We start from the raw sequence: 14,691 nt of genomic DNA on the forward strand, positions 1-14,691 counted from the left end.
TGTGTATGAGTGTGTGTCTTGTGTGAGTGAGTGTGCCTGTGTGTATAAGTGTGTGTGAGTGTGTCTCCATGAGTGTGAGTGTGTGAGCATGTCTGTGTGTGAGTGTATGAGTGTGTGTGTGTTGTGTGGGAGCGTGTCCGTGTGTGTATGAGTGTGTGTCGTGTGTGAGTGTGCCTGTGTGTATGAGTGTATGTGTGTCTGTGTGTGTGTGCACCTTCTCCCTAGCAAGAGCCCATAGGTTACATCAGATTCTCAAAGGGATCTGTGTCCTCAAAAGGCTCAGAAGCACTAAGATCCTTTTCATCTCTGGGGTCTTTGATTCTACATAACAAGAAAGAGAGGAAGAGGAGGTCATCCAACCCATGGGGGAGGGAGTCAGACCAGATCCTAGAACTTCCAAAAGGGGTGCAGGCTCCACAACAGGAATGCAGGGCAGGCTGCAGGACCAGGCCCCGGGAGAACTTCTAACCTCAGTGGTTCTCCGGGCTGAAAGAAGCAGAGCCCAGAAGAGCTGACTGCAGAAACAGAAGAGGCAACAGCAGCCAGGAGTCTCCTCCCCACTGCTCCCGCCCCATCCACAAGCACCCACTTGTCCTGGGATACAGCAGAGAGCAAGGAGGCACGACTGGCACCCGGAGATGCCCGCCAGGCCCCTTGGCACCCAGAAGGCTTGGCTGGAGGACTCAGGAGGGTGCCAAGCCCCAACCTCTTGCTCCTGAGGCTGACATGTGGGACCATAGGAGGGCTCAGGGTGTAGGGCACTTGTGGGACCTAGAGAGGCCACCTGGGAGGGGCAGGGCCCACAGCTGCAGGCACTGGCAACCCAGAGCTGGACTTGGAAGCCTAAGAGCCAAGGCATGCACCCTCTCGAAGCCCAGGGGAGGAGCAGGAGCCAAATACTGGCCAGGGAGAAAGGGGAGTGGGCAATGGGGGCTGGGGGACAAGGCAGTCCAGGAGAAGGAGGAGGACAGCCTGCTTATGGAGGAGGAGGCAGCATGACAGGGGGAGGGGGCGATGTGGCCTGGTTAGGAGAGGGCTGTGCTGAGGGGACAGGAGAATAGCAAGGCTGGGTGTGGACACAGGCAGCAGGAGCTCAGGCTGTGGCTCAGGAAGAGATGCTGGGCCTATGGCAGGGCCTGGGGCAGGTATGGGGGGTGTGTCTGCAGCAGGACTGGCAGTGGGTGTGCCCTGGCAGGCAGCCCAGATGTCTGAGTAGCCACTAACTTCTGGCTTTTGAGGAGATCAGCACCCAGGAGATGTTTATCCACCCCAAGAATGAGGGTATCACCCCTCCTCTAGTGAGGGCCCAGGTGATGGGTACAGGCTGTTCTTCCCTAGGCCCCTGAAGCAGGGAGCCCCGAGCAGCAGCAACTGCCACTGGAGCCAGAGTCAGGGCACACCAGCTGGGATGGAGCTTGATCCCCACAGATAGAGGAGGGAGGGAGTCACAGGCGAGCTCCAGGCTCTCCCAAGAGGCCGCTCAGAAACCAGCTCATCTGATGCAGACACTCGTCCCCATCCCTGTCCCTGCCACTGTCACACACCGGCACACACACCCTCCCCTCCTTCTCCCCTTGATCATCCACCTCCAGAGCCCCGGCTCCTCCCTCCATCTCAGCCCCACTGCCTGTCCCTGTCCCTGCCCACCTTTAACTGGCCCAACAGGCACCTGCCCCATGTCAAAGCTGGCTGTGTGGGAGGTGGGAAGGCAGGGACACGAGGTGAAGAAAGAAGACCCACCAACAGCGAGTCCTGAGGTCACAGGGACCTAGAGAGGAGTTACCCATCCCTGGTGACCCCAGACACCTTCTCCTACTCTCCCAGGAAGAAACCAGCGCCACACCTATACCAGGCCTACTGGTTCCCTGGCAGACACCTTCTCCAGAGCAGACACCTGCCTCCCAGCTCAGACCTGTCCCCACTGCCAGGTCAGCTCCCTACTTGCTAGTCTCTGAGACTTACCCAGCACAGAGAAGGCAGGGGTGAGAGCCCAACTGTCCCCACCATCCTGGGGAAGTCCTTGCTCCAGTGGGGCCCCCACCCTCCTAAATCCAGAGCCCTCCTAAATCAAGGGACAGTGCCAGAGCTGCCCCTTGGTCCAGCTCAAGGAAGATTAACTCTTTCCCTACCTTGCCCCAGCACTCCAGGCCTGCCCCTCCTGGGTGACTCCTAAACCAACCTCACCCGAGCTATTTGCCCTTCTAGGGGTCAGGTCCTATATCACCCTCCTCCCAAGGGCACAAGAGACCCAGGGGAGCCCTCCACCCAACTGGAGGCCCCTTCACCCGGTCCTGGTCCTGCCTCCCCCTTGGTCCACCTGCCTTGCCGCACTTCCCAAGCAGACTAGCACTGTCCTGGGCTGGCTACTTAACCTGTGTCAGGTGCCCTGGGCTCTGCCAGCCGCCAGCTCCCGACTCGGGGCGGCCTCCCTCACCCATTCCTGCAGCCCTACCTGAAGCAGTAGCTGCCTTTTCTCTGCACAGGCTAAACCCCCGGGCTTCCAGCACTCAGCCCGCGCCGAGGCCCAGGGACTCCCCGGGGGCTGGGGACCGCAGGGTGGCCCGGGCTGCAGCTCTTCGCAGCACACCAGGCTCACAGTGCAGCCCATCCGGCCTGGCGCCCGGCGGGCAGGGGCGGAGACGCGGGAGCCCCAGGAGCCGGCCCGCCCCCAGCCCTTGCGACAGCTCAGCCCAGAGCGCCTGCGACATTGGCAGGGGAACAGCAACGCCCCCAGCCTGGCCCCGACAGAGTCCCTGCCTTTATGGCCAGCAGCGACAGGAGCCCCCATTGTGGGGCCTGATAAGGGTCTGCAGTACAGGTCCTGAACACAGCCAGTGATGAAGCCCACCTCAGGGAGGGGAGAAGGGAGGGCGGCAGTGGTGGAGTCCTTGGGACAGGGACTTCAGACAGTCTGACTTGGGGAGCAGGGTGAGAAACACACCAAGAACATGACAGAGGGACAGGGAGAAGATAAAGGCAGACAATGAGGAAGAGGCAGAGATGAGGGACAGAGATGGGGGACGGAGCCTCCGCATGGGGGATATAGGTGCAGGACGGAGCCGAGGGCAGAAACGCTGGGGCATCCCTTGTGCTGGTTTTTAGATGCGGTTCCTGGGGTATGTGAAAACAGCCGTCCTCCCAGGCCCCTGCTCCACTTCCCTAATACTAGACCCTGAGGCAGCCCAGCCTGGAGAAACGAGGACTTGGCATGGAAAGACCCCAGCCTCAAGGAGGCAGGGCACAGCCAGGATGGGGAGCCCCAGCCCACCTGGGAAACCCGCCTGGCCCATTGCTGGGCACAGGATCTCACTGGTGGTCTCACATCCATCCTTTTGGGAATGGGATCAGGCCTGGGGGGTCGGCACTGGTGACCAGCACTCACGGGGACCGCCTCAGCTGACTGAGGTGGAGACAGGAAGGAGGAGCGTGGTGGGACCCTCGACCTCCCCTCCCCATTCTGGAGCGCTGCCTCACGGCCCAACCAAGCGACAGGGAAGAGACAACCACAGCAATAGCAGCTGCGGAGCTCCTGGCCTTCCTCTGCCCCCTGGTGGCGAGAAGGAAGAAAAGCAAGAGCAGGTGCTGAAAACGAAAAGGAAACTAGCAGCAGTCCCAGCTACCACAATGGATCAGCATCCATTTGGCCAACAGGTGACTCTACCCCAGGTCGGCCTGAGAGGACCCATCCCCCATCTCACCATTCTGCCCCAGTGACCTGGATCCTGCCTCTACCACTTCTTCCCTGCACAGTCACTAGGAACGGACTCTGGCAGCAGAGCCGCGCTGTAGTGCCCCAGCCAGCCAGGATCTCCCGGGCATCATTCCCCTTGGGAATTACGGGGATAGAGGAGTGATGCCAGGAGCCAGGGGAGAAAAATGCATGGCAGCGATGAGGGAGAGGAGGAGACATATGGAGCCGTTCATGGATTTCACACAGGTTCTGGGCTGGAAGGGGCTGCCAAGACCATCAGTCCAATCTTTGGTCTACAGGTTGGGAAACTGAGGCTCAAGGAAGGTGAGTGATTTGCCTGAGATCACATAGTGAGCACGTAGCCAGGCCAGGATGGAGACCCAGGTCTCTGGACTCCTGACCCCATCCTCCCTAAATCCCATGCCCCACCCACCTCCCTCATTTACCTCCGTTTCCCTCTCCCCTCCCCTCCACTGTGTCCCACTGCTGTACCACTGCCACCCCACCCCAAACTCCAGCAGCCACAGCCTGGGAGGCAGGACACCTGGGTTTTCCACTCCATGCCTGGTCTTGACTCTAGGATCTCAGAATAAGGCCACCAACTCTCAGGGCCACAGTGTTCCCCTCTGGGCCCCAGGATCCATCGGGAGGAGAAGAGGATGAGATCCTCCTGGAGAGAGAGGCAGTATTAAAACCAGGCGCCCTGCTCCCCACACACACGCAGCATTTGCTCAGCCCCAGCCCTGGGGCAGCGCTTTACTTCTGCACCCTCTCCTCAAAGAACACACATTTTCCATTCAGCTGGAGCCCAGGAAATGATGAGTGGGTGTCTCGAGGAGGATGAGTAGCCAGGCAAGGCTGGGGGCCCTCCATGGGGAACATGGGGACACTCCAGTCTAGTGTCCACATGGCATGAGCCCTCATGGGGTTGCTCACACCAAGTCAGGGCCCAGAACACAACCCTGTGGGCACACACACCTGAGTTCAAATCCTGGGAACCTCTGTGATGCTGGATAAAAGACTTACCCTCTCTGTGCCCCAGGTTCCCCTCTAGCCTCCCAGGGTTATGTGGGAATTGAATGGGACAAAGATGTTAAACAATTAGCACAGTGTTGTCACCCAGGGACTGCTCAATTGGTGGAGGCCACACCATCATCTTCAAACGCTAGCCTACAAGATAGAGCTGGGATTTTTCCCTTGCTGTGTGGCCAGATATAAGTCTTTCCCTCTATAGACTTTCCCTCTGTAGGCTCTGCATCCTCCTTTGTGTAAGGAGAGAGCTGGGCGGTGAGACTCAGCGTTCTTCCTGGGCTCACAGTCCAAGTCACAGGGAATCACATTATCTAGCATCCTATGACTGGGTTAAATTAAAACAGGGAGTGAGAATGAGTGAGTCTAGAAGTCTAACTCTATAAAAGGGACCACAGGTCCAATTTGAACAAACAGTTGAATTAGGGATGCAGCTAAAGTTAGCCACTGGGTGGCCTAAAGGATCTCTTAGGTGATGTAAAACTTTGGGTTTGATGTCACAGAACCAATACTCCCTCAAGTTACCCACAGAAGCTACTGGCTGTGAAATCCTAATTACAGCATAATGCTGCCAAGTGAAAGGGATAGACATAAGCAAGGAGAAATTAAGAGAGGTAAGAGATTCACCACAATGAGGAGTCTTCTTCAGTGTTTTGGGGAAAGCTGTCCACAGCTTGAAGTCATCAACTTCTCACTCTGGTTTGCAGTTTAAATGTCTCTGGTTATGGCATCAGGTATTTTGGTGAAACTCTGTGTGGCACGCACATCAGGCATGAAGGTTTTCCCTTGAAATTTACACCAAGTTGCCCAGCTCCAGCTTATAAGGCTTCAGGAACAGAGCAGTTCTTGTTCTTTTTAATTCCATGGGAGAAAATTGGATTGGAGGAATCTAGAAGGAATCAAGATCCAGTCCAGTCTACAGGTAGATAATAAACTGAGGCTGGGCGCAGTGGCTCACACCTGTAATCCCAGCACTTTGAGAGGCCGAGGTGGGCGGATCACTAGACCAGTCTGACCAACATAGTGAAACCCCATCTCTACTAAAAATACAAAAAATTAGCTGGGCGTGGTGGCGGGCGCCTGTAATCTCAGCCACTTGGGAGGCTGAGGCAGAAGAATCCCTTGAACCCAGGAGGCAGAGGTTGCAGTGAGTAGAGATAGCGCCACTGCACTCCAGCCTGGGCAATAGTGCAAAACTCCGTCTCAAAAAAAAAAAAGATAATAAACTGAAAAACAATGAGCAGGGCTACAATCTAATAACAGGCACACTATAATTTTTCTTCTGAAACATAATTTTTTTCTCTACAGTCACTCTCATTTCTACCAAAGATAATCAAAGTAAGACTAATTTGTTTGCAAAATAAGTTTAGCTTCATCAAATACAGCCTGACTAATTAAATAAATGCAGCAAACATAGCAATTGACCACAGAGGTTTTCTTTTAAAGCTTGCTTTGTTGGAACTTTTGATAGGAAATCTCAAATTGGATTTTTTAAAACCTCTTGAGGCTAGAAAGCCAAACCAAGGCAGACTTCAGACTTCGACAGCAATACCTATAGATTCCTTCTCTGGACATTTTCAAATATGACATCCCAGTCAATGCCCTAGTAATATACCAAATACTGTCAATATATCCTGTTATAAACAGAACCAATTCCTATAGAACAGAAGCAAATCACTATATTACCATACCAACAAGAATACTCACAAATAGTTTCTGAATTCTGGAAGGATCCTATATGGAGAAAAAGTAAATGTTTCCATTTTTGTTCACAAAAGTACATTTGGCCAAATTTCTGTAATCTATAGATAGTTTAAAAGAAAAAAAGTTTCCTAAACTATGGCAAACAAAATATTTAAAGAACCAGCAAAGTTTCAGATAAAAATTCTTAAAAAACATTATCCTCCTCAGTTCATTTAACCTCATGTAATTAACTCTGTTCTGCTTGATCGTGGTTAAGTTTCATGATAGCATCAGTCTCTTCCTTAGAGTTATGGAAATTCTTACCCAGTCCAATGGTATGATCTTAAAGTTATCAAAAACCTATACTTATCAGAGTCCTTTCCATGAATCTCCTTGAACACATAACACCTTAGAATTACAGCTGCTTGAATAAAAAAAGAAAGTTTTCAGAAAAACATCAGAAAAAAAAGCAATTATTTGTGGACAATATGTCTTGAAATGGCCATGGTTAAATATCTTATTTGTGTTTATTATGATGATGCAACTGAGAAGGAAATTTGGGCATCAGAGACATAGACAAAGCAAAAAAAGCAAAAGCAAAAAAAGTTTGCTTTTGCAAAGTGCTCCATCGGTAAAAATGCAACAGTTTTGGGTGATTCATGGTGAATCTGTTTTCATTTTAATCATTACATATTCATTTTAAGTTAAATTAACAAAAGTGAATCGATTTAAAGAATATTACACTTCAGCAGACATGGCCAAAATGTGAAAGGTGGTTTAGAGATGATGCAAGTTTGGAAGACCCCAAATTAGATGATCATGTTATCAGTGAAGAGTGCCCTCAGCGGCTAGTAACAAAAATCTAACTCCCAGCGGCTTAAAAACATAGCTGGTGAGGGGTTTTTGGTGGTGTTATTTTACACATAACATTTGCTAATGTTGGTTGGGGGCTCAGTAACGTCTAAGGCTGACTGCCCTCTTTCTGATTCATTTGCCCTTTTCCTCATGGTCCCATGATGGTTGCTGCAGCTCTAGCAGTCACAAGCAAAAGGAAAGAAAAGGGAGAGAGGGTGCCAAGGAGTGTCTTTCTTTCTCTTTGGTAGGAAAAGCAAGGGCTTTCCCAGAGCTCACAGCAGTCTTCTCCTTGACCTTCATTAGCCAAAATCATATCCTTGGCCACCGCTAGGTGTAAAGAAGGCTGGGAGAGTGGGCAATAGGTTGCATAACTGGTTTAGACCATCCTCATCCAATGGAGGTTCTATCAGTGAGTAAGGAAGGGGCATCGCAGCACGATAAACCAACATTGGTAAAAGCAAATTGAGAGTGGCTACTGTCTCTTTAAACTTCCTGTCACTATTTATACATGAAAAGAGAACCCAGCAGGAGAGTATGATCTACCTTTAAAAATAGGCTTGCCAGTGGCAGAATTGTAGGCATCTGTGGCATGATAAATTTGACATTTGTGGTAGAGCAAGATTTACACTACCATTAGAGGATGGTTGGGAAGGAACAATGGCAGGCAGACCAGGTGGGCTGTGTGGAAGTGAAGCTTTCAGGCATACCTGTGGTATGAGTGTGTGACCAAAAGCAATAGACAATGAATTGTGGTGGTGACACGTGGTCCATGAATCACAGTAGAAATGTCTCCCATTATTTATTTCCACAACCGTTGATTGAGCACTTACTATAGTCCCTGAAAGAGAACACAAAGATGAATGGAAGAGGATTCTTGCTCACAGGCTGGGGGAGGGAAGACTTGTAAACACATCATTGCAGTATAGTAGGGTTCATGTTATAATGGAGAATTGATGAAGGTGCCAGAAGACTCAAGCCAGGGAACAGACATTAGCTGCTGAGGGAAGCTAAGGCAGGTTCCCAGAGAAGCCGTTCTCCATTATTGAGATGGGGGGAGCAGTGACCTTGACCCCAGCTCTTCCATTCATGGACTGCCCCAGCTCTATGGTCTCTCTGCTAACCATCCAGACTCTGGGAGTGGCCTATGCCCCCAGCCTCAGAGCCATTTAAATCAACTGGTCATTGGCACTGGTTGTGCAAAAGAGTGGCTAGCAGCAAAGGAGCATTCATTTTCCCATCAAATCCCCACCAGACTACCTCAAAGAAGCCTGAAAAATAAGTAAAGATTGTGTGCCTGTTGTCCAAACACAGCTCAAGTGCAGTCTTCCACCTCCTTCCCACTGGATTGCCCCCAATTTGCTGCTAGAGAGGACTCCTTCTGAAGTCTCTGCTGTAAAGTCAAATCCTTCCCCCTTTATTCTTATCAGACAGTTGCAAGCTTTCACAGGTGATCTACCAGGGAATTTAGGAATAAACAAATGGAAATAAATTCAAGAAAAGGAAAAGAATAAAAATGATCATCCATAGAGGGGAAAATTCAGATAATGGATCCTCAACCCCAGCTTCACACCTGGGACCCCTGCTTGGTCATATGGACCCTGGCAGTCTCTGATCCCTTGACTTAACTGTTCTTCTCCAGATGGAGACATGGTTGGGACTCAGAAGGGAGGTGTCGTCTGACTTGGTTTCCCTATTTCACCTTATTCATCAAGTGCCCTCTAACTGTTAAGTCACTCTGATCTCTGAGCTGTGGCTCCTACGGTTGGACACGCCTGGCTGGGGCCTCAGGTAGGAAACCACCTTTGCTTGCTAGGATTTTCTTTGGGGTAGGGCAGCTTGGCTTGACTTGATTTTAGAAAACGTGTTCATTTCTGTGGGACCTGAGGATTTCTGATAAACTGGGTGCCCTCCTCCTCCCTTATGACCATGTACTAAACTCTGACTTCATACATGGAGGTAGGTGAAGAGGAGGCCACAGCCTCTTCCTCCCCTCTTTTTATACCTCGCCGTTTTGTGGGAAGAGGCTGACAGTTTTCCAATTTGAGGTTTATTGCTTTGCCCTGAGACTTTGTCTTTGGTGAAAATGCAAACACTGGTAGGGAGGGAACATACTAAAATGTGTGTATCTGAGTGGACTTATCATAGATCCTCAGGTCTGGCAGCAAATTAAAGGTGGACGACCCTGTCCCTCGATTTGCAGATGAGAAGACTGAAATCTATAGGGGTACGAGACCCCACTCAAGGTCACGAGACTTATTAATGGTAGATTCAGGATAGAACGAGAACTAGATGCTGGATGTCCTTACAACCAATCTGAGTAGCTTTCCAAAGGCTTTCAGATGGTTCTCTAGAGAGCACTGGGGCTTTGAGGGGCTTTTTAGGGGTCATTTGTGTTGGGAGATCAGCAAACCCTCCCCCGAGCAGCTCAGCTTTTATCTATTTCACATATTGGGCTTCTAGGAAATTTTTGTTTCAGCAAAATGCTTCACAATAGGAAATATATTTGAAAAGTCTTTAATGACTCTAGATTTCTGGGGGAAATTCAAGGACCAAGACTGAGGCTTTATCTTCTCAAACGCTTAAAACTCCTTTAAACAGAGGACAAGGCTTAAAATACAGATTAATGCAATGTGTTGCTACCACTTCCTTCCCCTAGTAAATTTTAAGAAGGTTAAACAGAATCAGGGAGAATATAGGAAAGGAAATAATAGAAAGGGCCACCTGGGAACAGGTTTGCCTTCTTGCATTTTGCTTAATGCTGGCCCTTCCCTGAATGTCCAAGACCAACTTGGTCCCCCCATCCAAATGCACAGACACAGCTGAGGATGGAGAAGGCTAAAGAGGGACAGAGGTAGAGACACAGGCCGAGAGGAGACAGACAGTTGTAGGTTGAGCTAGGGCTAAGGCATTTCCCCCATATTCCATCTTACCCTATACTCAGACCAGGCCTTGGAGTTGTGGAAGGTGGAGAACACTGGGAAGCCAACCTCCAAAGAAGCCCAGGTTGGAGGCAAAGGAGGAAGGGGAGCTCTGGTTGCCAAACCAACAGGGAAGCAAAGGATATCCCAGTAACTGCTCTCACATCCTTGATGAGAGTGCCTTGAATCCGAGCTACTAAATCACATTTCCTTCCTTCTAACCTTCCAGCTAGATCAAACCATGGCTGAAATTGAAGAAGACATGGACTATTACAGACTCACGGATGTGGTTTGGTGAGGAGCATTCAAATTTCACTGGCATGCCACCTACAGCAAAAGATTACAGCCCCTGTAGACTAGAAACTGAGACACTCAACAAGTATGTTGTGGTCATTACCTATGCCCTAGTGTTCCTGCTGAGCCTGCTGGGAAATTCGCTGGTAGTGCTGGTCATTTTATACAGCAATGTTGGCCACTTCATCACTAATGTCTACCTGCTGAACCCAGCCTTAGTCAACCTACTCTTTGCCCTGACCTTGCCCATCTGGGCCACTTCCAAGGTGAATGGCTGGATTTTTGCACACCCCTGTGCAAGGTGGTCTCACTCCTGAAGGAAGTCAACTTCTGTAGTGGTATCCTACTACTGTCCTGCATCAGCGTGGGCTGTTACCAGGCCATCGTCCATGCCACTTGTACACTGACCCAGAAGCATCACTTGGCCAAGATTGTTTGTTGGCAGGGCCCAGTGGCTCATGTCTGTAATCCCAGAACTTTGGGAGGCTGAGGCAGGCAGACCACCTGAGGTCAAGAGTTCGAGAGCAGCCTGGCCAGCATGGTGAAATCCCATCTGTACTAAAAATACAAAAATATTAGCCGGGTAAGGTGGCACCTGCCTGTAGTCTCAACTACTTGGAGGCTGAGGCAAAAGAATCATTTGAACCCGAGAGGCGGAGGTTGCAGTGAGCCTCACAACTTTGGCTTCATTGTGCCGCTGCTGGTCATGCTGTTCTGCTATGGATTCACCCTGCGTACACTGTTTAAGGCCAACATGGGGCAGAAGCACCGGGCCATGCAGGTCATCTTTGCTGTAGTCCTCATCTTCCTGCTCTGCTGGCTGCCCTACAACCTGGTCCTGCTCACAGACACCCTCATGAGGACCCAGGTGATCAAGGAGACCTGTGAGCACCGCAATGACATTGGCCGGGCCCTGGATGCCACCGAGATTCTGGGCATCCTTCATAGCTGCCTCAACCCCCTCATCTACGCCTTCATTGGCCAAAATTTTCGCCATGGATTCCTCAAGATCCTGGCCATGCATGGCCTGGTCAGCAAGGAGTTCTTGGTACGTCATCGCGTTACCTCCTACACTTCTTCCTCTGTCAGTGTCTCTTCCAACCTCTGAAAACCATCGATGAAGGAATATCTCTCCTAATAAGGAAAGAATAACCAACACCCTGAGGTTGTGTGTGGAAGGTGGTCTGGCTCTGGACAGGCACTCTCTGGGTTTTGGGGGGACGCTATAGGATGTGGGGAAGTTAGGAACTAGTGTCTTCGGGGGTCATGCCAACCTTCTGAGGAGCTGCTGAGGTACCTCCAAGGACCAGCCTTTGCACCTCCATGGAAAGGAAGCACCATCATTCCGGTTGAACGTTGCATCTTTATCCCACTAACTGGCTAATTAATTCAGTTCTGTTTAAGGTAGTTTGACTTCCGTTTCTATCATTTGCCATCAGAAGAGCCCCAACATCGTCAGTCCTCACATGGAACATTTTTACACAGTTAAACATCTAATGAAGCTAAACCACAAAGGCAAGCTTGATAAGCGGACAGCAAGAAACTGAAAGAGGAGAGGACAGACAAGAGGAGCTTTGAGCAGATGGTGTGCAAATGAGCTGTGGTCTTTTCAGCATGCATTCATTATTGTGATCATTATTTATTGAGCATTTAATAGGCTCCAGGCACCAAGGACATCGAGTGAACAAACCAACAGGGCCCTGTCTCCAAGGAGGGAAAACAGACTAGAAAAACGCTGCAACTGAGGGAAAGCATTTGGGGAGGGAGAGGTGAGCTCACATAGTTTCAGGAAGCCAGGCAAGGCCTAACCCAGAAGATGATGCTCACCTCAGGGTGAAGCTGAGACTCCCTGGAGGAGCATTTCCTTTTACTTGTGGACAAAGGGATCCTCCCCGGCCGGGGGTATGGTCACATACCAGCCCCGAATCTGACATTAGATGAGAGAACAAGGCTGAAGCTCTGTCCTCATAAGGGCTGGACGCTCTCATTGACCCTCTCAGGAGCATCTCCTCAACTCTGAGTGTTAAGTGTTGAGCCACCAGGCTGGTGGTTCTGTGTGCTCTGATCCGAGCTCAGGGGGTGGTTTTCCCATCTCAGGTGTGTTGCAGTGTCTGCTGGAGACATTGAGGCAGGCACTGCCAAAACATCAACCTGCCAGGTGGCCTTGTGAGAAGCTGGAAACACATGTTCTCCTTGGGGGTGGTGGGTGAACAAAGAGGAAGTGGGTTCAGAAGCCAGATCTATGCCACAGGAATTCCCTTTACCCCCATGCCCAACATTGCAGACACATGTGCTGGCCACCTGCTGAGCCCCAGGTGGAACAAAATGAGCAGCCCTTAGCCCTTCCCTCCTGCAGCTTCCAGGCTGGCGTGGAGCATCAGCATCCCCAGAAAGCCGTGTGCAGCCACCAGTCCACTGGGCAGGCAGATGTTCCAAATAAAGTTTCTGTTCCGTGCTTGTCCCTGTGGAAGTATCTTGGGTGTGACAGAGTCAAGGGTGTGTACGGCATTGTCGGCTGTTCCTGCAGTAGAATGGGGGCAGCACCTCCTAAAAAGACGCCTCTCTGGGTTGAAGGACAGCGTTCCCTGGGGCTTTAACTCCTGCTAGAACAGTCTCTGGAGGCACAGAAACTCCTGTTCATGCCCATACCCCTGACCAAGGAAGATCCCTTTGTCCGCAAGTAAAAGGAAATGCTCTTCCAGGGAGTCTCGGCTTCACCCTGAGGTTAGCATCATCTTCTGGATTAGGCCTTGCCTGGCTTCCTCAAACTACGGGAGCTCACCACTCCCTCCCCAAATGCTTTCCCTGAATTGCAGTTTTTTTCCTAGTCTATTTTCCCTCCTTGGGGACAGGACCCTCTCAGTTTGTTCACTCAATGTCCTTGGTGCCTGAAGCCTATTAAATTCTCAATAAATAATGATCACAGGAATGAACGCATGCTGAAAAGACCACAGCTCATTTGCACACCATCTGCTCAAAGCTCCTCTTGTCTGTCCTCTCCCCTTTCAGCCTCTGTCTGTCCACTTATCAGGCTTGCCTTTGTGGTTTAGCTTCATTAGATGTTTATCTGTGTAAAAATGTCCCAAGTGAGGACTGACGACGTCAGAAGAGTCCATCTTCTGATGGCAAATGATAGAAACAGAAGTCAAACTAGCTTAAGCAAAACTGAGAGTATATGGGTTTAGCATTTGTGGGGAAGGATCAGGGATGGCTTGAGGTTGGGAATAGGGTGAGGCTCAAAGACAGGACCTAGATCCAGCTTGAGATGGGGATCAGTGATTGATGTTGAAATCAAAGATGGGGTGGGTGCGGGGATGGGGTGGCTGCTTGGGATGTGGTCAGAGAAGGATGAATGCCAGGAATTGGGAAAGATCCACAAGGAGAAAGAGTGAGAATAAGGGTCATAGTGAGGAGCGGGGAACAGGGAGATTCAACATAGAGCTGGGACCAGATATGCAGTGAGGTTTTGGAATGGGATAAGTGTGGGGGAGTGGTGAGGCTCAGGCAGGAGATGTCAGGCCTGGAATGAATGTCAGGGAAGGGTTAGTAGCTACAAGGGTGAAGCAGAAGACATCCCTGGTAGGGTCACCACCCTTTCCAGAGCATCCCCTAAGATGCTCTTCCAGGGGCCAGGACAGAGGCTCCTCAGTCTGTCCTGCTTGAGGCTCTCCAGGCAGGTGAGTGAGGAGGGAGTTAGGCACTCAAGCTCTAAGAGACAGACAGACTCAGCAGAGAAGACAAGAAGGATGCAGAGGATGCAGAGATAATCTAGGGCGGAAGGCTGAGAACTGGGGCCTCCTTTTCCTCTCCTCTCTCCGCTAATCCCCCTCCACCTCTACTACTGTTTCCTCAAAGTCCAGCTTCCTCCTTCTTCACCTTATGCCCCTGCAAAGATGACTCCATCAGAGGCTTCAGTAAGTAAATAGGGATCCACATTGGGTCCAGGGGAAATGCAAATGACTCATAACCATGTGAAAAATGCTCAGCCTCACAAGTAACTTAAAAAGTGAGCCTCAAACAGCAACAAAATAACTCAGAAGTGATTAGGTATTTTAATGTGGCATATAGTTCTCTGCCTATAGCTCAAGACATCGGTGATTTGAATTTCAGATTTTTTTAATGCCAGGATTTGGGTACTTTATTAACATAATGTATTAAAATATCAAAAACTGGTGTTTTAATCACTGAATAGAATGAGGATTCGATGTCCGGTCAAGGCCC

At 50.3% G+C, this 14,691-nt stretch overlaps 1 protein-coding gene across 1 annotated transcript; it reads left to right on the forward strand.

The window, feature by feature from the left end:
- The first annotated feature begins 3,876 nt into the window (after positions 1-3,876).
- LOC100459971 (C-X-C chemokine receptor type 1-like) lies at positions 3,877-11,813 on the forward strand. The gene is made up of 3 exons (XM_054548840.1): positions 3,877-4,015; positions 10,510-10,736; positions 11,033-11,813. The coding sequence occupies exons 1-3, from the start codon at positions 3,877-3,879 to the stop codon at positions 11,576-11,578; spliced, it is 912 nt and encodes a 303-aa protein (XP_054404815.1). The 3' UTR covers positions 11,579-11,813.
- Positions 11,814-14,691: the final 2,878 nt, after the last annotated feature.

Source organism: Pongo abelii, chromosome 11 (assembly GCF_028885655.2).
Source record: "Pongo abelii isolate AG06213 chromosome 11, NHGRI_mPonAbe1-v2.0_pri, whole genome shotgun sequence".
Taxonomy (NCBI): Eukaryota; Metazoa; Chordata; class Mammalia; order Primates; family Hominidae; genus Pongo; species Pongo abelii.

Coding starts and splice junctions, on each gene's coding strand:
- LOC100459971 (XM_054548840.1), top strand. CDS start 3,877: ATGCATGGCAGCGATGAGGGAGAGGAGGAGACATATGGAGCCGTTCAT. Junction 4,016..10,509: donor GAAACTGAGGCTCAAGGAAG/GTGAGTGATTTG, acceptor TGCCACCTACAG/CAAAAGATTACAGCCCCTGT. Junction 10,737..11,032: donor CCATCTGGGCCACTTCCAAG/GTGAATGGCTGG, acceptor CATCTGTACTAA/AAATACAAAAATATTAGCCG.